The sequence below is a fragment of the Triticum urartu genome, chromosome 3A (genome assembly GCF_056163025.1).
Source record: "Triticum urartu cultivar PI428250 chromosome 3A, HENAU_Tu73, whole genome shotgun sequence".
Classification (NCBI taxonomy): Eukaryota; Viridiplantae; Streptophyta; class Magnoliopsida; order Poales; family Poaceae; genus Triticum; species Triticum urartu.
The window spans coordinates 221,601,468-221,627,969 of NC_141875.1; the positions used below are offsets into that span (position 1 = coordinate 221,601,468).

Below are 26,502 nucleotides of genomic sequence, written 5' to 3' on the forward strand. Positions count from 1 at the left end.
GGCAAGCACTTGTTTCTCCAGGTGCCCCAAACAATCCACCCAAATGTGTATTAATGTTGCCACCGTAAGTTACCCTTAATTAATATTACTCTCACAACTTGCATGAATCTCACATACCAATTCCCGTCTACGAGCATTGCAAAGCAATATGAGCATAAGGTATATTCCCGGGGTGATCAAAGGTAATAGGTTCCTACCTCGAACTACATAACAATAACCACATGTTCCCAATCCTACTCATGCAATCTTTGAGGGTGAAACTAATGCATAATAAAACTGGGTATGAAAGAGTATGATCAAACCGTAACTTGCCCTGTTGACAATCGGTAAACTCTAGAGACTCATAGTAGCAGGCTTCGCACTATGAAAAATCTATCATAGACAAACAATAGCATACATAAGTACTCAAGTATGAAGATGCAAAGAAATTCGAAGAAAAAGATTCGGAAAACTAAAAAATTAAGCGAATAAGACTTTTAAACAGAAAACATTTTCTAACAGTACATAAACTATGAGGATTAGGTCTCAACAGAAAGTTTAGAACAAGAGCTTCGATTTGCAAAAAGAATCAACTAAATCGGAGTTGCGAAACTCAAGATACGATCAAAAGAAGTTCAAATTCAAATATGTTTGAATTCAAATTTTAAACTTTCAAAAATATTATTAAGTTGGTTACCTGAATAGAGGGGATCATGATGAAGAATTTGGCATTGGTTTCATCAAATTTGGACAAACGAGTAAAAAGTCGTGCTAGATTGAAAAGTAGGGATTGATTTATAAGAAAACTAATTGCATCTAGGTCCCTAGCCACGTGACAGAAACTAATGGACAAACGTTCGCTAAACGGATCTAAATAAAGAACGTTCACTAAATAACTAAAATAAATAATAATAATAAACAAATTGGGTTTTAAAAGAAAAACAAAAAAACCCGAAAGAAAACCAGGCAGTTCGGCGGCGGTTTTCGACGGTTCGACGTCGGCGGGCTGATCTCCGGCGGCGGCGGGGCGAGGCGGCGAGGTGGTGCGAGGCAGCAAGGCGGGGCGATGCGGCGAGGTAGGGCGAGGCGACTCTGGCGACGGCGGCTCGGGCGACAGGCGGCGGCACGGGCGTCGACCGTGGGCGCGGGAGTGCGGCAGCGACGGCGGCGGCGGGAAGTGGCGCGGCGGCTACTGCTGTGGCTCGAGGCGGCGGCCGTTGCGGCTGCTAGTTTGGGGAGGAGAGAGGGGTCCGGGGAGGGGTATTTAAGGAGGGAAGGGCGGCGACTTTCTTGGAGGAGGAGGCGACGGAGGCGGAGTCCGGCTGCGGGACTGCGCCTGTTGGCGATGTCGTGGCCAGGGCGGACTCCTCCAGGAGTTGAAGGCGGCAGCACGCGGGCATCGGGCTGGGCCGCGGCCTGGCGGCTGAGCCGGGCCGGCCCAGTTCGGCGGTCCGATTTTTTTAACAAAACTTTTTTCTGTTTTTCCTATTTATAGAAACGTCAAAACCACGAGAACAAAAATAAATGAAAACCTAAAAACTCCAGAAAAATTCACATAATTCCCTCCTAAATATGTGGGCTTAGGTGAACATTTTTCTGGACCTAAATGCAAAATTTTGAAAACAATTTTTAGTACTAATAAACTCCGCAATAAAATAAATAATCTTGCAAATAAAATCAAATAAAATATTCCAAAATTCAAAATTCAATTTCCAATATTTCTTTACTGTTTTTGAAGAAGTCCTTTTATCTTCTCTCTTTATATTATTCATTGGAAATAATTGGAATTTTTTTAATAAAACAATTTGATCCAATTTTCCAAATTTGGAAAATTCAAAAATGTATTTTTGGGAAACCCTCAACTCTCTTAATTGGTCCTTGAGTTGGTTAAGGTTTCTAGGATCAAAATTCAAATAAAACAAATGGGCAAAATGCATAAATCATGGATGCATATGAATGATCTAAATAATAACATACAAATTGAAAATTGGGATGTAACAATATGGTTTGTGTTAGCCTCTACGGATTAAGCCTCGGTTTATATAGACACCGGGAGGCTTAGTGTTGTACAAAGTCGGTTTACAAAGAAAGGAAACTACTCATCTAGGCATTTAAGCTTGCCATCCACGCAAAGGAGAGTCCACACGGACACGGGGGAAGGTCTTCTATCTTGTATCTTCATGGCCCATCAGTCCGGCCCATGCTACACAACTCGGACACCCGAGGACCCCGTAATCCAGGACTCCCTCAGTAGCCCCCGAACTTTCCTTCAATGATGATGTAATATTCGGCCCATGTCTTTGGCTTTGTAAGGCGTGTTCTTCATCATAATATGGACTAATGATAATCCGGCTATAACCTCAATGTCTTTTAAGATTCCCCTTGATGACGCTTCGATTTTTGCACAGGGTGAATATGAACGGTCCATGATTTTTCCCAAATAAGCCCTCCACCACGCTCGGGTGGCACCTATATAAAGAGATATGGATCTCCTAGGGCCATCTCGCACAGCACAGAAGAAAAAACGACCAAGTCTAGCCACAAAACAAAGCCTTCCATCATGGCCAGCACCACGGGCTCCTCTTCGCGTCCCCATGGCCCTCAAGAGGGCGACTTGCAGAGTTGCTCCGTGCCTCACCTTCAACTAAACCGGCTCCAGGCGCAGGGCTACCTCCCACTCGTAGATCTAGTTCCCATTCAAGCCGGATTATATTCAATTGGCAATGACGCGATGGCTGAGAACTTTCCTAATCCCAATAAGGATGAGAGGGTGTGCTTCGTCATGTTTCTATTACGGGGCCTGGGATTTCCAATCCACCCCTTCCTCCGGGGGTTACCGGAACTTTATGGCATCCAACTGCAAAACCTCACCCCAAGTTCGATTTTGCACATCTCAGGCTTTGTTGCCCTCTATGAGTTATTCCTAGGCATCGAGGCCCATTTCGGTTTATGGAGGAAATTCTTCTGCCACATTCCCCGCCACAAAGGGGGTTCCATATTTGAAGTGGGTGGTGCCAAAGTATGGCTTATTGCCGGATCCAAATACCACGTAGGAACTCCTAATGAAGCATACCCACAGTGGTCTTCGGAGTAGTTCTATATGGACGATGTTCCGCTGCCGGATCCAGTCAGGCGCGGTCTCCCGGAATTTTCCAGCGCCCCTCTAAAGAAGCGCCTCAACTGGTGTCCCCGAAGTCCTAAAGAAGAGGACAGTGTGGAGATACAGAGGTTGGTCAGCAAGGTCAGCCTCCTAGCCCATTCCGAACTCTCAATAGTTGAAGTCATGGCGATCACAATAAAGAGGTGTGTGGAGCCTCTTCAATCCAGAGTAACTCCTTTATGGTGTTACAACGGAGAAGACGACGCATTCCGTTACAGGCGTCAGGGTCCGGATACCCCAGCCGAACTAGCTTCAATTTTGGCCAATCTGTACAAGGGCGAAAAAGAAGATTTTCTTTGGTTAAACTGTCGGGAGGCCTATTCCAAGTACACCCCTATCGAATGGGTAAGATCTCGATCGTCTGTGCTTATTTCACTGCATTGCAGACACTAACCGAATGTACTCTTTGTTGCCACCAACTAGTCATGGACGAGGATGACCGAGGATGTCTACTGTCCTGCTCCCCAGCCGGAGGATCGTAATCGTGATGAAGATCGTGGCTTTTGCGAGGATCCATATATATATATAGAGAGAGAGAGAGAGAGAGAGAATTCATCAATGGGGTATTCTATTAGGCGAGCCTTGAAGGCTCGGATGTGGCCATCATCGCCGACTACCCTCGCCTTTACCCATTCTGCATCCAGAGGCTTCCTAAGAAGAGATCCTTATTTGTATCCTTTCCTGTTGTACTGATCTGGATTTTAAGAGGATCGGCGCTCCAGGGACCGTATCTCCTCAAGGGCGGCCCCCACGCAAGGTTGTCGTCCAAAATGAAAAGGGACGATGAGTACTGCGGAGACCTCACAATCTTCCAAGAGGTATGCATACTTAATGCATGCCTAGGCATGAGTCTAGATTGTTAAGAGTCTCCCCTTTTTGTCTTTTATTTTTAGGAGGAGTACGTGGCAAACGGTGGGAAAATGCCCAAATAGCAAAATGTCTACTAATCCGGTGCAGGACTCGTCGGCTAGGAGACAAGCCAATGCTGCGCTCGTTCCGCCTCCTCAAGAGGATTCGGATGATGTGTCGATCATGAATTCCGAAGTGGAGAGCGTGATGAATCACCGTCGTTTGAAGGAAGCTATGTGTGCTCCGGCCTTGTCCAAACAAGAATTCACCGCACTGAGTTCGCGAGATGCATATATCCGAGCCGCTCAAGTTGGCCTTGCCGGAGTTATTCAGCTGTTCTCAAAGAAAATACAGGTAAAATTTGAGACAATTTTGCATGGTCGTATGCCAGTAGCCCCCAAGACTTGAAACGGTGAAGCAAACCAATTTAAGGATCGATAATTTGTATAGGTTCTACAAGAAAAGAACACTATGCTAGCTCAGGAGTTGAACACGAACCAGACGCAACTGAGTGCAGTTACCGCCGAACTAGCAGTTTTGAAAGAGACCGCAAAGGGCGCGTGTGGGGACCCCGACTCATAAGTCGTGATCACCGAATGCACGTGTACAGTGATCCCAGAGATCAATGCTCACTGAACACACAGAAGCTGAATAACAAGAGTCTTACATCCATAGATACTGTCTTACACAAATTATGACCATTATGGTCAAGTCTTACATAGATAAAGCCACAAGGGCTGAATATCAAATAAACTTAAGCAGCGGAAATCTTCGTCGATAAGTAGAACCCATGCCATCTGCCTTAACCCCACAGGCATTCTGACTGGGAAACGTCCTAGTTCGCATGTTCGTCTCCAAAGAACTCTTCTTCGAACTCTGGTTCTTCCATGCCTGGCCAATTAAATAAGTAGTGGCAAGCCAATGAGTACTTTGAATGTACTCGCAAGCAACCCATGTTTTGGCTCAAGATACAACAATGCATGACATAGGTAAATTTTTGCAGAAAGCTAATTTTTGTTGTGTTATGACATGTTCAATAACTGGTAAACCATGCATCGCATGAATTCAAGTAACCATAGGGGTTGGTTACAGATATCAACATAAAGGGAGTGGGATCCAACCCAACTCATTCATGTCAAGTCCTTTGACTTGACCCAAGAAGTACTTCCCACACACACTAGTTTGTAAACAAGTGGACGTAGCCCAAGAGCGGTTACCCAACTGTCCTTGACCGTGGACATGGCTATTCGAATAGTTTTACACTCTGCAGAGGTTGCACACTTTACCCACAAGATCCGGGGAACTTCCGTGTCATCCACGACCCGCGGTACCTCAAGTACCGGGGGTAAGCACCCGATCACTATCTTTCCCTAGACGACACTAACATGGAGTCCACTTGATTGGTAGTAACCCCCATGCCCAACCTTTCACAACTTAAAATTGTGGAGCCTCGCTCCCATATTCATCACATACCACTGGCACAGGGTACCAACGGTGTGTCCGGTGCCCCATAAAAATGTTCTTGGCCGCCCTACCTGGCACGACCCCGTCCCGAGAGAGAGCACCAACTCTCCCCCGTCACTAGTAATGCGGGCTCCAAGCTAGTATCGGCCTAGGTAATCAATAATGCCCTTTCCCATCAAGCGGTTACCCATCTCATTATCTCCTTCGGGCATAAGTGGCACCCGACGGGGTTTTCGAAAAGTCCTTTGAAAATGCGTTGTCTCCATCACCATGCATATTCCCGTCCCTTTTTGCATAGCACTACTTTAGCATCGTATCTACTCCCACCGGCATAACCCTCATATGGAGCTAGGGTCATGCACAATGCAAGTATCAATGAGAAAGTAATAGAGGCAACCCATCAAAGTGGTTACCATCTCATCATGATTCCGATGCAACACTAATAAAGTGCTATATGACATGCATAAAAAGGGTTTCATAGACATGGTGAAAGGGCTGCTTGCTTGGCTCAGCGAAGTCTTCTGGGTCTTCAAAGTCTTCTGGTCCAACTCCTTCGTCGGCAACGCAATCTATCGTCGGAAATAATAACGAGAAAAAAAATAAGGTAACAGAAAAACCAAGGTGCTCAGAAAAATGTCAACTTATTTTTGTTAAATATTAGGATGAAAACTAAGAAGGGAAAAATTACTAGTTTTGGATTTGGAGTGGCAGAAGAGAAGAAATGGATTTTTAGAGAGGTCTAAATATATTAAATTTGAATATGGACAGTACATAAAAGTTGTTTGGACATGAGTGAAAATTATACCATTAAAGAGGTGGGATTTTTACAAGATTTTAGGAACTGGAATTGTTGCATTTGGATTAATATTTAATCCTGTGGAATTTTTGCAAAAGTGACAGAAAAAGAAAAGGAAAAAGGGCTCTGTGCCTGCTGGGCCAGAACAGCCGCAGGGCAGCGGCCCAGCCAGCGCTGCTGCCCAGCCGAGCCGTCGCGCGCTCGCCAGGTTTGAACCTGACGGGTGGGGCCCAGCTGCCAGTGGGAGAGAGGGGGGCGAGAGAGAGGTGAGGATGACAGGCGGAGCCCGCCTGTCATCTCTGTCCTCGCGACCAGAGGGCCGGCGTGCTCACCGGCGGCGAAGCAGGGCACGGCGGGGTGAGATGATGGCACCGTTGGACTCAGTGTAGAGTCGCCGTTCAGGTGGAGGTGGTTGCGGTCGCCGGGGTGGCCTGGTTCGCCGGCGACGAGGTCTTGCGGCGGAGGAGCTTCGGGTGGTGGTTGTTCCGGTCGACTCCGGCTGCAAACGAGGCGGGGGAGAGAGGGGAAACGATCAGTGGGAGGAGGCGGTTTCAGATCGGGGCAGAGGAGGAGCGGGGAAGGCCTGTACCTCGCAAACTCCGGCGAGCCGAAGCGGCGGAGCTCGAGCCCGATCTCGAGCTCGGATGCTCCTGGAGATGAACTGGGGTGCAGGGGGATGATTTGGGGAGTGAAAGAGCGAGTGGTGAGGAGAGGAGGGCTCAGGGAGGCCCTTAAATTGGTGAACGGCGGGGTGCCGTGGACCCGTGCGCCGAAGAGCTCCTGCTCGTTGCCACAGGGCTCGGGAGGAGCTAGCGCTGTGTCTGGGGTGTTGCTGGGTGTGGACTACGCCGAGGGGAGCTAAGGGAGAGAGCAGGGAGGGGTCAGAGACGCCGCGCGTGTGAGCCGTGCCCTTGGCGCGCTCGGGCGGCCAGCGCGCGTGCGAGCTGGGGCGATAGGAGGGAGAAGGAAGAGGGGGACCAGGGTTTAGCGTGCCGCGGACGCCGAGGCGCATCGTCAGGCGTGCTGGGGAGGCCCGAGGTGGCCGGAGGCGGTTGGAAGGGGGCGGCTACAGTGCGGGAGCGCACTGTAGCGCGCTCCAGAGCGTGCAAATGGCTGGCATAGCCATTTTTTATGCAACATGGGCATGTCCAAAGGTGTCTGGTAGCTCTAGGGGGAAGTAAAGAAGTGGGATGTGGCCTTGGATGCCCTGGGGAGTCAGTAGGAGAGGAGAGATGTAGAAGAAGAGGGAGAGAGGGGCTGTCCAGGGAGGTAAATGGGGGTATTTTACCCTTCAATCATTGAGCTGAGGCCAGGGAAGAGCTACTGGAGGTAGGAGAGGACTAGGAGGAGCTATGGTAAAAAGTTGAGCTCAAGGAGAATAGTGTCAGTGGTCAAAATGGTGATTTTTGAAAAGTGGCATAAGGTGTTTGATAATGGTTTGGGTAATAAAAAGATTTCCAATTGCCATGAGACTCCACAGGGTGAAATGACACATATAATTAGGGTCTTCCACCAATTTGGAGCTTATTTGGGAAAAGTTGCCAATGCAACTTTTGTAAACCCTAGAAATTAGCAGAAATGAACTTGTGTAGACCTAGTTGAGCAAATCACTTCCCGTTGATGCACCACTTGATGTAGTGGCCTCATTTGGTCATGTGAACATACTCACAAAAGTTGGGATCAAGGAGAGAAAGTTGGTAGTACAAACTTGTTCAAATTTGATTCTGGTCAGAAAGGGTTTTGGGGCATTTTGGTGAACCAAAATGACCTTAATTGACATGAGGCTTTGCATGGTGATAACAATATGCATTTGTGACTTGCTGGATTTTCCTTTGATTTTTATGAAAATATTTCTTGTAGAAATATTTCAAATCCTTGAAATGGGCAGAAATGGTTTTGGGAGGTTTTGTCCAATATTTTGATCATGACCATGTGTTGAAACTCATATATATGGAAAATATATGTCCACTGAGTTTCCCTGATTTTTCTCAAATATTTTTAAAACAATACAATAATTTTTGCCTATTAAAGACCATTTCTGGCCTTAAGAAAAATCTTTTAAATAAAATGGGAAAATAACTTCTAAAATTATATCTTTGTGGTTTATGGGAATCCTTTATCTAATAGGTTTCAAATATACTTTTTGAAATATTTTTCATACCCCAAATCAAGTACTTGTAGTGCAAACCTCAATTCAGGGGTTTTTGGAAAACTAATTTTTGAAAATACTATTTGGCCAAATTATTTTTGTAGGAAAATACTATATTGCACTATACACATGGCATGATCATTGGGCAGAAGTTTGGGGCAAGGAGATGAAGTACAGAAGGTGGAGTTGTTGACTTTAAAGAGCACTTGAAAAACCACACAGAGAAATCCAACTGCAAAATAAAAGCCAAATAATGCAGAAGTTTTTGTTGATCTAAATTTTAATGCTTTATTAATGCAAATGAAATGTTACAAAATGCAGGGTGTGACAGACCTACCCCCCTTACAAGAATCTCATCCCCGAGATTCCTAAACTAGGCTTTAAAGAGATACGGAAACTCGGATCTAAGGTAGTCTTCATGTTCCCAGGTTGCTTTTGCTTCAGTGTGGTTGCTCCACTGGACCTTGAAGTACTTGATGGTGCAGCTTCGAGTGCGTCGTTCAGCCTCATCCAAAATGCAGATGGGTCTCTCGCGGTAGGTCAAATCGGGTTGAAGGTCAATGGCTTGGTGATCAATGTCCTTGCAAAGATCAGGTTTGTCTGGAACTTGGAGACACTTCCGGAGTTGTGACACGTGGAATACGTTGTGCACATCGGATAGTTCAGGTGGCAGTTCCAACTGGTAAGCCACTTCTCCTCGCCATTTAGTGATCTCGAAGGGGTCGATGTATCTTGGTGCGGGTTTTCCTTTGACATGGAAGTGCTGGGTTCCCTTGAGAGGTGTGACCCGGAGATAGACATGGTATCCAACTCGGAAGGTCATGTCTCTCCGATGTGAGTCAGCGTAGCTCTTCTTCCTTGACTTGGCAGTCTTTAAACGCTCTCTAACAAGCTGTACTTGCTCTTCTGCTTCATGGAGGATATCGGGCCCAAAGACTAGTCCTTCTCTGGTGTCTGACCAATTGAGGGGTGTGCGACACTTGCGTCCGTACAACACCTCAAATGGTGCCATCTGGAGGCTTGACTGATAACTGTTGTTGTAGGAGAACTCGGTGAAAGGGAAGCAATCTTCCCACCTAGCTCCATATGCTAAGACATAGGCTCGGAGCATGTCTTTGAGTATCTGATTCACTCGTTCTGTCTGACCTCCGGTCTGTGGGTGGAAAGCAGTGCTGAAGGACAACTTGGTCCCCGCGGCCTCTTGGAACTTCTTCCAGAACCTTGAGGTAAACTGGGTTCCTCGGTCTGACACAATCTCCTTGGGAACACCATGAAGGCTTACGATTCTGTTGATGTATAGGCTGGCTAGCTGGTTTCCCTTGTAAGTCATTTTGACAGGAATGAAATGGGCTAGTTTGGTCAAATGGTCGACTATGACCCAGATGGAGTCATGTCCCTTATTTGACCTGGGTAATCCAGTGATGAAGTCCATTCCAACTTTATCCCATTTCCATTCAGGCACCTTGAGAGGCTGTAACAATCCAGCGGGTCGCTGATGTTCAGCTTTGACCCTTTGGCATATGTCACACTTAGCAACGAAAGTGGCTATCTCTCTCTTCATGCCATGCCACCAGAATCTTTCCTTTAGGTCTTGATACATCTTGGTTCCTCCGAGGTGGATGGAATAGAGGGTGTCATGAGCTTCTTGCAAGATCAAATTCTTGAGCTCAATCTTGTCAGGTACGCAAATGCGATTCCCAAACCACACAATTCCTTACTCATCCTCTGAGAATCCTGGGGCCTTGCCTACCTTAATCTTCCTCTTGATGCCTTCAATACTTTCATGTCCCTTCTAAGCTTCCTTAACATCATCTATCAAGGTAGGCCTAACTTCGAGGTTGGCCAAGAATCCTGGTGCAACCAGTTCCAACCCGAAGCTTTCAAGTTCTTCATACAAGGCGGGTAGCCTATCCTTAAGCATAGCATTCAAGGAACAAGCCTTTCTGCTTAATGCATCTGCTACCACATTAGCCTTTCCAGGGTGGTATTGAACACTAAGGTCATAATCCTTGATCAACTCTAGCCATCTTCTTTGCCTCATGTTCAATTCCTTCTGAGTGAAAATATACTTTAGACTTTTGTGATCCGTGTATATCTCACACCGCTTCCCTAGGAGGTAATGTCGCCATGTCTTCAGGGCATGAACTACAGCTGCCAACTCGAGGTCATGAGTAGCATAGTTCTCTTCATGAGGCCGTAGTTGCCTCGAAAGGTAAGCTACGACTCTGCCCTCTTGCATCAGAACACCTCCCAGTCCGGTTCTCGACGCATCACAATATATCACAAATTCCTTGTGTATATCTGGTGTGGCCAAAACTGGGGCAGTAGTCAATCTCTTCTTCAGCTCCTGGAAGCTTTCTTCGCACTTCGATGTCCATTCAAACTTCTTGTCCTTCTTCAAGAGCTGAGTCATGGGTGGTGCAATGCTTGAGAATCCTTCAACGAACTTGCGGTAATATCCTGCAAGTCCGAGGAAGCTTCTGACTTCCTTCACATTGCTTGGGGATTGCCATTCAGTCACGGCTTCAATCTTAGTGGGATCGACCGACAATCCTTCTTCGGTCAAAACATGACCCAAGAATCCAACTTCACGCAGCCAAAATTCGCACTAGCTGAACTTGGCATACAGTTGGTGCTCTCGAAGCTTGTCTAGGACCATCCCCAAGTGTTGCTCGTGCTCTTCTTCCGTCTTCGAGAAGACAAGAATGTCATCAATGAAGACAACGATAAACTTGTCCAAATATTCCATGAAGACCTTATTCATGAGATACGTGAAGTAAGCTGGGGCATTGGTCAATCCAAAGGACATGACCATGCACTCATACAGGCCATATTTGGTTACAAATGCCGTCTTCGGAATATCTTGGGGTCTGATTTTCAGCTGGTAGTACCCAGATCTGAGGTCGATCTTGGAGAACACCTTGGCCCCATTGAGTTGATCAAACAGATCTTCAATCTTGGGAAGTGGATACTTGTTCATGATTGTAACTTCATTGAGGGAGCGGTAGTCAATGCACAAGCGGATGGTACCGTCCTTCTTTGCACAAACAGAACAGGTGATCCCCAAGGGGAGACACTAGGGTGGATAAATCCCTTCCTCAACTGCTCTTCCAGTTGCTTCTTCAACTCTGCTAACTCTTCCGATCCCATTCTATAGGGCTTCTTATAGATGGGTCCTACTGAAGGAAATATGCCCTAGAGGCAATAATAAAGTTTTTATTTATTTCCTTATAATCATGATAAATGTATATTATTCATGCTAGAATTTTATTAACCGGAAACATAATACATGTGTGAATACATAGACAAACAAAGTGTCACTAGTATGCCTCTGCTTGATTAGCTCGTTAATCAAAGATGGTTATGTTTCCTAACCATGAACAATTAGTTGTTATTTGATTAACGAGGTCACATCATTAGTTGAATGATCTGATTGACATGACCCATTCCATTAGCTTAGCACCCGATCGTTTAGTATGTTGCTATTGCTTTCTTCATGACTTATACATGTTCCTATAACTATGAGATTATGCAACTCCCGTTTACTAGAGGAACACTTTGGGTACTACCAAACGTCACAACGTAACTGGGTGATTATAAAGGAGTACTACAGGTGTCTCCAATGGTACATGTTGGGTTGGCGTATTTCGAGATTAGGTTTTGTCACTCCGATTGTCGGAGAGGTATCTCTGGGCCCTCTCGGTAATGCACATCACATAAGCCTTGCAAGCATTACAACTAATATGGTAGTTGTGAGATGATGTATTACGGAACGAGTAAAGAGACTTGTCGGTAACGAGATTGAACTAGGTATTGGATACCGACGATCGAATCTCGGGCAAGTAACATACCGATGACAAAGGGAACAACGTATGTTGTTATGCGGTCTGACCGATAAAGATCTTCGTAGAATATGTAGGAGCCAATATGGGCATCCAGGTCCCGCTATTGGTTATTGACCGGAGACGTGTCTCGGTCATGTCTACATTGTTCTCGAACCGTAGGGTCCGCACGCTTAACGTTACGATGACAGTTATTATGAGTTTATGCATTTTGATGTACCGAAGGTTGTTCGGAGTCCCGGATGTGATCACGGACATGACGAGGAGTCTCGAAATGGTCGAGACATAAAGATTGATATATCGGAAGCCTATGTTTGGACATCGGAAGTGTTCCGGGTGAAATCGGGATTTTACCGGAGTACCGGGATGTAACCGGAACCCCCCGGGAATCATATGGGCCTTAGTGGGCCTTAGTGGAAAGGTGAAAGGGCTGCCCATAAGGGCTGCGCGCCTCCCCCCTCCCCTAGTCCTATTAGGACTAGGAGAGGTGGCCGGCCACCCCTCTCCCTCTTTCCCCTTTGGGAATCCTAGTTGGAATAGGATTCGGGGGGGAGTCCTACTCTCGGTAGGAGTAGGACTCCTCCTGCGCCCTCCTCCTGGCTGGCGCACCTCTCCCCCTTGGCTCCTTTACATACGGAGGCAGGGGGCACCTCTAGACACACAAGTTGATCATTGAGATCGTTCCTTAGCCGTGTGCGGTGCCCCCTGCCACCATATTCCACCTCGATCGTATCATTGTAGTGCTTAGGCGAAGCCCTGCGTCGGTAGAACATCAAGATCGTCACCACGCCGTCGTGCTGACGGAACTCTTCCCCGACACTTTGCTGGATCAGAGCCCGGGGATCGTCATCGAGCTGTACGTGTGCTAAGAACTCGGAGGTGCCGGAGTAACGGTGCTTGGATCGGTCGGATCAGGAAGAAGACGTACGACTACTTCCTCTACGTTGTGTCAACGCTTCCGTTGCGATCTACAAGGGTACGTAGATCATACTCTCCCCTCGTTGCTATGCATCACCATGATCTTTCGTGTGCGTAGGAATTTTTTTGAAATTACTACGTTCCTCAACAGTGGCATCCGAGCCTAGGTTTTATGGTTTGATGTTATTTGCACAAGTAGAACACAAGTGAGTTGTGGACGATACAAGTCATACTGCCTACCAGCATGTCATACTTTGGTTCGGCGGTATTGTTGGATGAGACGACCCGGACCAACCTTACGCGTACGCTTACGCGAGACTGGTTCCCTCGACGTGCTTTGCACATAGATGGCTTGCGGGCGACCGTCTCTCCAACTTTAGTTCAACCGAGTGTGGCTATGCCCGGTCCTTGCGAAGGTTAAAACGGAGTCTATTTGACAAACTATCGTTGTGGTTTTGATGCGTAGGTGAGATTGGTTCTTGCTTAAGCCCATAGCAGCCACATAAAACATGCAACAACAAAGTAGAGGACGTCTAACTTGTTTTTGCAGGGCATGTTGTGATGTGATATGGTCAAGGCATGATGCTGAATTTTATTGTATGAGATGATCATGTTTTGTAACCGAGTTATCGGCAACTGGCAGGAGCCATATGGTTGTCGCTTTATTGTATGCAATGCAATCGCGATGTAATGCTTTACTTTATTACTAAACGGTAGTGATAGTCGTGGAAGCATAAGATTGGCGAGACGACAACGATGCTACGATGGAGATCAAGGTGTCGCACCGGTGACGATGGTGATCATAACGGTGCTTCAGAGATGGAGATCACAAGCACAAGATGATGATGGCCATATCATATCACTTATATTGATTGCATGTGATGTTTATCATTTTATGCATCTTATCTTGCTTTGATTGACAGTAGCATTATAAGATGATCTCTCACTAAATTATCAAGAAGTGTTCTCCCTGAGTTTGCACCGTTGCCAAAGTTCGTCGTGCCCAGACACCACGTGATGATCGGGTGTGATAAGCTCTACGTCCATCTACAACGGGTGCAAGCCAGTTTTGCACACGCAGAATACTCAGGTTAAACTTGACGAGCCTAGCATATACAGATATGGCCTCAGAACACGGAGACCGAAAGGTCGAGCGTGAATCATATAGTAGATATGATCAACATAACGATGTTCACCATTGAAAACTATTCCATCTCACGTGATGATCGGTTATGGTTTAGTTGATTTGGATCACGTGATCACTTAGAGGATTAGAGGGATGTCTATCTAAGTGGGAGTTCTTAAGTAATATGATTAATTGAACTTAAACTTATCATGAACTTAGTACCTGATAGTATCTTGCTTGTTTATGTTGATTGTAGATAGATGGCTCGTGCTGTTGTTCCGTTGAATTTTAATGCGTTTCTTGAGAAAGCAAAGTAGAAAGATGATGGTAGCAATTATACGGACTGGGTCCGTAACTTGAGGATTATCCTCATTGCTGCTCAGAAGAATTACATCCTGGAAGCACCGCTGGGTGCCAGGCCTGCTGCTGGAGCAACACCAGATGTTATGAACGTCTAGCAGAGCAAAGCTGATGACTACTCGATAGTTCAGTGTGCCATGCTTTACGGCTTAGAATCGGGACTTCAACGACGTTTTGAACGTCATGGAGCATATGAGATGTTCCAGGAGTTGAAGTTAATATTTCAAGCAAATGCCCGGATTGAGAGATATGAAGTCTTTAATAAGTTCTATAGCTGCAAGATGGAGGAGAACAGTTCTGTCAGTGAGCATATACTCAAAATGTCTGGGTATAATAATCACCTGATTCAATTGGGAGTTAATCTTCCAGATGATTGCGTCATTGACAGAATTCTCCAATCACTGCCACCAAGCTACAAGAGCTTCGTGATGAACTATAATATGCAAGGGATGAACAAGACTATTCCCGAGCTCTTCGCAATGCTGAAAGCTGCGGAGGTAGAAATCAAGAAGGAGCATCAAGTGTTGATGGTTAACAAGACCACTAGTTTCAAGAAAAAGGGCAAAGGGAAGAAAAAGGGGAACTTCAAGAAGAACAACAAGCAAGTTGCTGCTCAGGAGAAGAAATCCAAGTCTGGACCTAAGCCTGAAACTGAGTGCTTCTACTGCAAGCAGACTGGTCACTGGAAGCGGAACTGCCACAAGTATTTGGCGGATAAGAAGGATGGCAAGGTGAACAAAGGTATATGTGATATACATGTTATTGATGTGTACCTTACTAGAGCTCGCAGTAGCACCTGGGTATTTGATACTGGTTCTGTTGCTAATATTTGCAACTCGAAACAGGGACTACGGAATAAGCGGGCACTGGCAAAGGACGAGGTGACGATGCGCGTGGGAAACGGTTCTAAAGTCGATGTGATCGCGGTCGGCACGCTACCTCTACATCTACCTTCGGGATTAATATTAGACGTAAATAATTGTTATTTGGTGCCAGCGTTGAGCATGAACATTATATCTGGATCTTGTTTAATGCGAGACGGTTATTCATTTAAATCAGAGAATAATGGTTGTTCTATTTATATGAGTAATATATTTTATGGTCATGCACCCTTGAAGAGTGGTCTATTCTTATTGAATCTCGATATTAGTAATACACATATTCATAATGTTGAAGCCAAAAGATGCAGAGTTGATAATGAAAGTGCAACTTATTTGTGGCACTGTCGTTTAGGTCATATAGGTATAAAGCGCATGGAGAAACTCCATACTGATGGACTTTTTGAACCACTTGATTATGAATCACTTGGTACTTGTGAGCCGTGCCTCATGGGCAAGATGACTAAAACACCGTTCTCCGGTACTATGGAGAGAGCAACAGATTTGTTGGAAATCATACATACCGACGTATGTGGTCCGATGAATATTGAGGCTCGTGGCGGATATCGTTATTTTCTCACCTTCACAGATGATTTAAGCAGATATGGGTATATCTACTTAATGAAACATAAGTCTGAAACATTTGAAAAGTTCAAAGAATTTCAGAGTGAAGTTGAAAATCATCGTAACAAGAAAAATAAAGTTTCTACGATCTGATCGTGGAGGAGAATATTTGAGTTACGAGTTTGGTGTACATTTGAAAAACTGTGGAATAGTTTCGCAACTCACGCCACTCGAAACACCACAGCGTAATGGTGTGTCCGAACGTCGTAATCGTACTTTACTAGATATGGTGCAATCTATGATGTCTCTTACAGATTTACCGCTATCATTTTGGGGTTATGCTTTAGAGACGGCTGCATTCACGTTAAATAGGGCACCGTTAAAATCCGTTGAGACGACGCCGTATGAACTATGGTTTGGCAAGAAACCAAAGTTGTCGTTTCTTAAAGTTTGGGGCCGCGATGCTTATGTGAAAAAACTTCAACCTGATAAGCTCGAACCCAAATCGGAGAAATGTTTCTTCATAGGATACCCAAAGGAGACTATTGGGTACACCTTCTATCACAGATCCGAAGGCAAGACATTCGTTGCTAAGAATGGATCCTTTCTAGAGAAGGAGTTTCTCTCGAAAGAAGTGAGTAGGAGGAAAGTAGAACTTGACGAGGTAACTGTACCTACTCCCTTACTGGAAAGTAGTACATCACAGAAAACTGTTTCAGTGACACCTACACCAGTTAGTTAGGAAGCTAATGATAATGATCATGAAACTTCAGATCAAGATACTACTGAACCTCGTAGATCAACCAGAGTAAGATCCGCACCTGAGTGGTACGGTAATCCTGTTCTGGAAGTCATGCTACTAGATCATGATGAACCTACGAACTATGAAGAAGCGATGGTGAGCCCAGATTCCGCAAAGTGGCTTGAAGCCATGAAATCTGAGATGGGATCCATGTATGAGAACAAAGTATGGACTTTGGTTGACTTGCCTGATGATCGGCAAGCAATTGAGAATAAATGGATCTTCAAGAAGAAGACAGACGCTGACGGTAATGTTACTGTCTACAAAGCTCGACTTGTCGCGAAAGGATTTCAACAAGTTCAAGGGGTTGACTACGATGAGACTTTCTCACCTGTAGCGATGCTTAAGTCTGTCCGAATCATGTTAGCGATTGCCGCATTTTATGATTATGAAATTTGGCAGATGGATGTCAAAACTGCATTCCTGAATGGATTTCTGGAAGAAGAGTTGTATATGATGCAACCGAAAGGTTTTGTCGATCCAAAGGGAGCTAACAAAGTGTGCAAGCTCCAGCGATCCATTTATGGACTGGTGAAAGCCTCTCGGAGTTGGAATAAACGCTTTGATAGTGTGATCAAAGCATTTGGTTTTATACAGACTTTCGGAGAAGCCTGTATTTACAAGAAAGTGAGTGGGAGCTCTGTAGCATTTCTGATATTATATGTGGATGACATATTATTGATTGGAAATGATATAGAATTTCTGGATAGCATAAAGGGATACTTGAATAAGAGTTTTTCAATGAAAGACCTCGGTGAAGCTGCTTACATATTAGGCATAAAAATCTATAGAGATAGATCAAGACGCTTAATTGGACTTTCACAAAGCACAGACCTTGACAAGATTTTGAAGAAGTTCAAAATGGATCAAGCAAAGAAAGGGTTCTTGCCTGTGTTACAAGGTGTGAAGTTGAGTAAGACTCAATGCCCGACCACTGCAGAAGATAGAGAGAAAATGAAAGATGTTCCCTATGCTTCAGCCATAGGCTCTATCATGTATGCAATGCTGTGTACGAGACCTGATGTGTGCCTTGCTATAAGTTTGGTAGGGAGGTACCAAAGTAATCCAGGAGTGGATCACTGGACAGCGGTCAAGAACATCCTGAAATACCTGAAAAGGACTAAGGATATGTTTCTCTTGTATGGAGGTGACAAAGAGCTCACCGTAAAAGGTTACGTTGATGCAAGCTTTGACACTGATCCAGACGATTCTAAATCGCAAACCGGATACGTGTTTACATTGAACGGTGGAGCTGTCAGTTGGTGCAGTTCTAAACAAAGCGTCGTAGCGGGATCTACATGTGAAGCGGAGTACATAGCTGCTTTGGAAGCAGCGAACGAAGGAGTCTTGATGAAGGAGTTCATATCCGATCTAGGTGTCATACCTAGTGCATCGGGACCAATGGAAATCTTTTTGTGACAATACTGGTGCAATTGCCTTGGCAAAGGAATCCAGATTTCACAAAAGGACCAAGCACATCAAGAGACGCTTCAAATCCATCCGGGATCTAGTCCAGGTGGGAGACATAGAGATTTGCAAGATACATACGGATCTGAATGTTGCAGACCCGTTGACTAAGCCTCTTCCACGAGCAAAACATGATCAACACCAAGGCTTCATGGGTGTTAGAATCATTACAGTGTAATCTAGATTATTGACTCTACTGCAAGTGGGAGACTGAAGGAAATATGCCCTAGAGGCAATAATAAAGTTATTATTTATTTCCTTATAATCATGATAAATGTTTATCATTCATGCTAGAATTGTATTAACCGGAAACATAATACATGTGTGAATACATAGACAAACAAAGTGTCACTAGTATGCCTCTGCTTGACTAGCTCGTTAATCAAAGATGGTTATGTTTCCTAACCATGAACAATGAGTTGTTATTTGATTAACGAGGTCACATCATTAGTTGAATGATCTGATTGACATGACCCATTCCATTAGCTTAGCACCCGATCGTTTAGTATGTTGCTATTGCTTTCTTCATGACTTATACATGTTCCTATAACTATGAGATTATGCAACTCCCGTTTACCAGAGGAACACTTTGGGTACTACCAAACGTCACAACGTAACTGGGTGATTATAAAGGAGTACTACAGGTGTCTCCAATGGTACATGTTGGGTTGGCGTATTTCGAGATTAGGTTTTGTCACTCCGATTGTCGGAGAGGTATCTCTGGGCCCTCTCGGTAATGCACATCACATAAGCCTTGCAAGCATTACAACTAATATGGTAGTTGTGAGATGATGTATTACGGAACGAGTAAAGAGACTTGTCGGTAACAAGATTGAACTAGGTATTGGATACCGACGATCGAATCTCGGGCAAGTAACATACCGATGACAAAGGGAACAACGTATGTTGTTATGCGGTCTGACCGATAAAGATCTTCGTAGAATATGTAGGAGCCAATATGGGCATCCAGGTCCCGCTATTGGTTATTGACCGGAGACGTGTCTCGGTCATGTCTACATTGTTCTCGAACCGTAGGGTCCGCACGCTTAACGTTACGATGACAGTTATTATGAGTTTATGCATTTTGATGTACCGAAGGCTGTTCGGAGTCCCGGATGTGATCACGGACATGACGAGGAGTCTCGAAATGGTCGAGACATAAAGATTGATATATTGGAAGCCTATGTTTGGACATCATAAGTGTTCCGGGTGAAATCGGGATTTTACCGGAGTACCGGGAGGTTACCGGAACCCCCCGGGAATCATATGGGCCTTAGTGGGCCTTAGTGGAAAGGTGAAAGGGCTGCCCATAAGGGCTGCACGCCTCCCCCCCTCCCCTAGTCCTATTAGGACTAGGAGAGGTGGCCGGCCACCCCTCTCCCTCTTTCCCCCTTGGGAATCCTAGTTGGAATAGGATTGGGGGGGGAGTCCTACTCCTGGTAGTAGTAGGACTCCTCCTGCGCCCTCCTCCTGGCCGGCGCACCTCTCCCCCTTGGCTCCTTTATATACGGAGGCAGGGGGCACCTCTAGACACACAAGTTGATCATTGAGATTGTTCCTTAGCCGTGTGCGGTGCCCCCTGCCACCATATTCCACCTCGATCATATCGTTGTAGTGCTTAGGCGAAGCCCTGCGTCGGTAGAACATCAAGATCGTCACCACACCGTCGTGCTGACGGAACTCTTCCCCGACGCTTTGCTGGATCGGAGCCCGGGGATCGTCATCGAGCTGTACGTGTGCTAAGAACTCAGAGGTGCTGGAGTAACGGTGCTTGGATCGGTCGGATCGGGAAGAAGACGTACGACTACTTCCTCTACGTTGTGTCAACGCTTCCGTTGTGATCTACAAGGGTACGTGGATCATACTCTCCCCTCGTTGCTATGCATCACCATGATCTTGCGTGTGCGTAGGAATTTTTTTGAAATTACTACGTTCCTCAACACCTGCTCCGGGCATGAGCTCGATGATGAACTCAATGTCTCGGTCTGGAGGCATTCCCGGTAGCTCATCAGGAAAGACATCGGGGTATTCGCATACCACCGGCACTTGCTCAAATCTGACTTCTGTCAGACAGTTGACTTGGTTGGCTTGAGCAGAGGAGGGGTTGGAGGCAAATTTAACTTCGACTCCTTGGTCATTGGTTACAGTGACGTTCCGGTTGGCGCAATGTAACAAGCCTTGGTGCTTGATGAGCCAATTCATTCCTAAGATCACATCCAAGCCTTGTGATCTTAAGACGATAAGGTCTGCTAGGAAGTCTACCCCATTAATGACAATTCTAACTCCTTTACATCCTATCTTGGCTCTCATCTCTGCTCCAGGGGTTTGCACCACCATAGGGTTATTCAGGGGTGTAGGGGTCATGCCATTTTTTAATGCAAACTCTTGGGTGACAAATGAATGCATGGCTCCAGAATCAAACAAGACAGTTGCAGGTGCTAAGTTAACAAGGAACATACCCAGCACGACATCCGGGTCTTCATGGGCTTCTTCTGTAGTGACATGATTCACATGACCCTTGCCGTTGTTTGGCGGGTTGTGGGGAGCTTGGTTCCTTGGTGGCATTCCACGGCCTTGCCCTGGGTTCTGCGCATTAGGGCGTGGGGCGTCGGGCTTCTTGTTAGGGCAATTCTTGGAGTAGTGTCCTGGCTGACCACATCCGAAGCAAGTGACTTGATTGGGGTTGCTGCTCTTGCCGGCATTGTTATTGGGGTTGTTGTAAGTTGGCCTGGGGTTGGCATACGGCTGAGGCTGATAGTTGGTGCGAGGTGCAGGGGCTCTTGGCTGCTGATAGGTTGGCTTGACCGGGGCTGGCTGCCACGGGCAAGGCCTCTGGTTGCTGGAGCTACCCTTGCTGATCATCTTGCGCTTACGAGTATCGTCCAAAGCACGTCGCTTGTCCTCAAGCATGAGTGCCTTGTTCACCAGATCAGGAAAGGTTGGGCAGTCACACACAACAAGCGAGTACTGCAGAGTCCAGTTAAGGCCTTCCATGAAGCGCTCCCTTTTGGTAGCATCAGTGCTGACATCCTCAGGAGCATACCTTGAGAGAACACTGAACTTCTGCATGTACTCCTTGACAGTGCTACTTCCTTGCTTCAGGGCTCGGAATTCATGCTTCTTGATGGCCATGATTCCGGAAGGAATGTGGGCCTTGCGGAATTCTGCCTTGAAGTCATTCCAAGTGATGTTTTGCTCAGCATGCATGGCCTTGAATCCATCCCACCAAGCTCTGGCAGTTCCCCCGAGACAGTGAGCAGCATGTGCCACCTTCTCATGGTCCTCAGTGCATCCGACTAGTTCCAGCAGATCCTCAATGGTGCGGACCCAGTCGTCTGCATCCAGGGGTTCATCAGTCTCGATGAAGGTGGGTGGTGCATGCTTCTTGAACTCCACCAACATGGAATGTCCATTGCCGTTTCCCGCCGGTTGGCGATTGACATCTTGAGCAATCATCTGGAGGGCTGCAGTGTTGGATTGACGTTCCTCTTGGAAGGCTTGGAGAAGCTGAGCCATGTCCATGTTTGGAGGTGGTGGCGGTGGTGGAGCTTGTCCTTGTGGTTGGTCCTGACTAGCTTCTGCTCCGGCTGAACCTCCGGCTTCTTGATGTAGGGTAGAGGTACCAGTACGAGTTACAACAGGCATCCTGTTGGAGCTGTCAAGGTCTCATGATTGGGAAAGATGGGGAAAGAAATATAGATGGGATGCCTTGTAAGGGGGTTGGTATGACACTAATTGTTTTCATGCAAGGGCCAAAAGGCCAAAAACATTCATTAAAATCCAAATGGGTGATGTAGTCGCTTACAAGTTCCCGTAGGAAAGCACGACATCCATCAAACACAACACTACATGGCTTCATATGAACCATTTCAAGGACTCGACTTCACATAGGGGTACAGGACCTATCCTACCGTAGGGGTTACTAACGGGCATATCCGGGTTGCAAATGATGCCTAAGTGGTGGAATGCTCGGTCGCGTAGTCTGGCTCTTCTAGTTCTTCCTCCTCGTCATCGGTGGCCTGACTTCCTTCATTGCTCGAAGGGGTGGGGGAGTGGAGGAGCTCAACACGGCGTTGCTTTTCCGGTGGTGTGAAGAGCTTGCGGTAATCCCTTGCGCCCATGCGGTGCTGATGTGGTGGTTCCCCATCCTTTGGGGGTCTTCTGCCTCAGTATGCGATCGCGGGCTGACCAGGGGGAGCACCTTCCTTCTTGATCCTATCCGTCTTCCCTTGTGCTTGGCGAAGAAGTGCCTTGGTCTCATGAAGTTCCTTTCAGATCTCCATTGATTCCGAGGCCAAGTGTTGTGCCAAACTATCTACACAAAGGCTGAAGTAGGTTTGGAATCGGAGTGGAAGTCCTTCTTCTAATGGTGGAGTTGGTGCACTGCTCTCATCCTCACCTTCCTTCCGATAAGGAAAGAAGCGGGTTGCCAACTCGTCTGCCATCTCTGGAAGAAGGTCTTGGAGGCGGGTGAGTGCCTTGAGGGTTGCCGTCTCGATGGCAAGAACCAGTGTTGCCATCTGGGGTCCCTCGAAGAACCAGCTTGTTGGAGAGTCATTAGCCTTCACGATCACTTCCACATGATACTCCGTCTCGGTGTCATTGATCCAATGCTCATGGTAGGTGAAAATGGGGGCTCGATGAAACTGGCACTTCTTGAGGCTATCCTCGAGAAGCACGTGAAATCCGGTGGTCAGGAAGTCTTCGGGTACGACAGCCATCTACAAAGGTTGAATGGGAGAGGTCAATAAGGGAAATATATCTTGGGTGGGGTAAGCTTTAGAAAAGAAGAGAAGTTTAGATGGTCTCAAGCTAACTAACGTCCATGCTAACTAAGGCTTCCTACAGTCAGGATGGCTCTGATACTAGCTCTGTGGGGACCACGACTCATAAGTCGTGATCACCGAATGCACGTGTACAGTGATCCCAAATATCAATGCTCACTGAACACACAGAAGCTGAATAACAACAGTCTTACATCCATACATACCGTCTTACACAAATTATGACCATTATGGTCAAGTCTTACATAGATAAAGCCACAAGGGTTGAATATCAAATAAACTTAAGCAGCGGAAATCTTCGTTGATAAGTAGAACCCATGCCATCTGCCTTAACCCTACAGGCATTCTGACTGCGAAACGTCCTAGTTCGCATGTTCGTCTCCAAAGAACTCTTCTTCGAACTCCGGTTCTTCCATGCCTGGCCAATTAAATAACCAGTGGCAAGCCAATGAGTACTTTGAATGTACTCGCAAGCAACCAATGTTTTGGCTCAATATACAACAATGCATGACATAGGTAAATTTTTGCAGAAAGCTAATTTTTGTTGTGTTATGACATGTTCAATAACAAGTAAACCATGCATCGCATGAATTCAAGTAACCATAGGGGTTGGTTACAGATATCAACATAAAGGGAGTGGGCTCCAACCCAACTCATTCATGTAAAGTCCTTTGACTTGACCCAAGAAGTACTTCCCACAGACACTAGTTTGTAAACAAGTGGACGTAGCCCAAGAGCGGTTACCCAACTGTCCTTGACCATGGACACGGCTATTCGAATAGTTTTGCACTCTGCAGAGGTTGCACACTTTACCCACAGGATCCGGGGAACTTCCGTGTCATCCATGACCCGCAGTACCTCAAGTACCCGGGGTAAGCACCCGATCACTATCTTTCCCTAGACGACACTAACATGGAGTCCACTCGATTGGTAGTAACCCCCGTGCCCAATCTTTCACAACTTAAAATTGTGGAGCCTCACTCCCATATTCATCACATACCAGTGGCACGGGGTACCAACGGTGTGTCCGGTGCCCCATAAAAATGTTCTTGGCCGCCCTACCTGGCATGACCCCGTCCCGAGAGAGAGCACCAACTCTCCCCCATCACTAGTAATGAGGGCTCCAAGCTAGAATCGGCCTAGGTAATCAATAATGCCCTTTCCCATATAAGGGTAGAGTGGTTGCGCATGTAAGGTTGGAATAACGGTCGCAACTTAAACCAATCCGTTTTCGAAAGCAACACACACACTTGCCACGGCAAATAGCCTTAAGAAAAAGCAACAATAGCTTCAAGCTGATCATGATTTGCTAGCTGACAGATGGACTGAAGTCCTTGCGACCGAGGAATATAAACACGAACGCTCCTCCAAGAATTACCCAAAGTGCAGGTTGTTACCCCGACTGGAGGAGCAAGCACCAAAACCTACATCTCCAGCGTATGACACGGCTGATCGGCCACCTCGTGGCCACGACAAAGAGGCATTCCAGCCAAAAGCTCAGCCCGCACCCCGACGCCACTCAAATAAAAATGTCAAGACATGGGGAAATACGCCAGACCTGCGAGATGTATTGTAGGACAAAGCAAAACACGCAAGATCGATCTACGGATCACGAGGGCGCGCCACTATGCGAGACGATAACCGTCACGCCGGATACAGTAAAAGTAAATCCGGCCGGGCCGAACACAGCGGAGAAGACTCATTTGAGCTGCGTCGCGATATAGCCCAGTACAGAGGCGTTGCACACCCCCTATGCTTCATAGACTAAGTAATGGATCACCAAATCCCAGAGGGTTTCAACCCCGTAAATATCGAATCATATGATGGCACAATAGATCCTGCGGTATGGATCGAGGACTTCCTCTTGCACATCCACATGGCCCGCGGTGATGATCTACACTACATCAAATACCTCCCACTCAAGCTCAAAGGACCAGCTCGGCATTGGCTCAACAACCTACCAGCAGAATCCATTGGCTGTTGGGAAGATCTGGAAGCCGCATTCCTCGACAACTTCCAGGGCACTTATGTGCGACCACCAGATGTCGATGACTTGAGCCACATAATTCAGCAGCCAGAAGAATCGGCCATGCAATTCTGGATACGGTTCCAGACAAAGAAAAATCAAATCATCGACTGTCCGGATGTAGAGGCCCTAGCAACCTTTAAGCACAACATCCGCGACGAGTGGCTCGCCCGGCACCTCGGCCAGGAAAAGCCAAAATCTATGGCATCCCACACGACACTCATGACCCGCTTTTGCACGGGAGAAGACAGCTGGCTGGCTCGCAGCAATAACAAATCAAAGAACCATGGTACTCCGGAAACCAAGGATGGCAATGGCAGGTCACATCGCAACAAACACAAGTGTCGCATTAACAGCGACAATACCGAGGATACGGCACTCAATGCCGGATTCAAAGGCTCTAAACCCGGTTAGCGGAAAAAGCCATTCAAAAGAAGCACTCTGGGCCCGTCCAGTTTGGACCGTATACTCGATCGCTCGTGTCAAATACACGGCACCCCCCGACAAGCCAGCCAACCACACCAACAGGGATTGTTGGGTGTTCAAGCAGGCCGGCAAGTTAAATGCCGAAAACAAAGATAAGGGGTCACATAGCGATGACGAGGAGGAGCCTCGGCAGCCGAACACCGGAGGACAGAAGAGGTTTCCCCCACAAGTGCAGACGGTGAACATGATATACGCAACCCACATCCCCAAGAGGGAGCGGAAGCGTGCGCTAAGGGACGTATATGCGTTGGAGCCAATTGCCCCAAAGTTCAACCCATGGTCCTCTTGTCCGATCACCTTTGATCGCAGGGACCACCCCACTAGTATCCATCATGGCGGATTTGCCGCACTGGTCCTAGACCCAATCATTGACGGATTTCACCTCACTCGAGTCCTTATGGATGACGGAAGCAGCCTGAACCTGCTTTATCAGGACACAGTGCGCAAAATGGGTATAGACCCCTCAAGGATCAAACCCACAAAAACGACCTTCAAAGGTGTCATACCAGGTGTAGAGGCCCATTGCACAGGCTCAGTCACACTGGAAGTGGTCTTCGGATTCCTGGATAACTTCCGAAGCGAGGAGTTAATCTTCGATATAGTCCCGTTCCGCAGTGGCTATCATGCACTGCTCGGGCGAACCGCATTTGCGAGATTCAATGCGGTACCGCATTATGCATACCTCAAGATCAAGATTCCAGGACCTGGGGGGTCATCACAGTCAATGGAAACACAGAGCGCTCTCTTCGTACGGAGGAGCACACTACGGCCCTCGCAGCACAAGCGCAAAAGCAGCCTCTTAAGGCAATCCACCAGTTTGGCGATTAAGGACCTGGACACCTTCAAGCGCGC

General features: G+C 46.7%; 1 protein-coding gene across 1 annotated transcript; it reads right to left on the bottom strand.

Moving 5' to 3' along the window:
• Positions 1 to 8,770: 8,770 nt before the first annotated feature.
• On the bottom strand, positions 8,771 to 21,876 carry LOC147979282 (uncharacterized). Its single transcript, XM_087515129.1, has 2 exons — positions 20,392 to 21,876; positions 8,771 to 9,868 (listed from the first exon to the last, which is right to left on the bottom strand). Exons 1-2 carry the CDS (start codon positions 21,874 to 21,876, stop codon positions 8,771 to 8,773), a joined length of 2,583 nt encoding a protein of 860 aa, XP_087371255.1.
• Between the last annotated feature and the right edge of the window lie 4,626 nt (positions 21,877 to 26,502).

Coding starts and splice junctions, on each gene's coding strand:
- LOC147979282 (XM_087515129.1), bottom strand. CDS start 21,876: ATGGACATGGCTCAGCTTCTCCAAGCCTTCCAAGAGGAACGTCAATCC. Junction 9,869..20,391: donor GATTTGAGCAAGTGCCGGTG/GTATGCGAATAC, acceptor GGATTGTTACAG/CCTCTCAAGGTGCCTGAATG.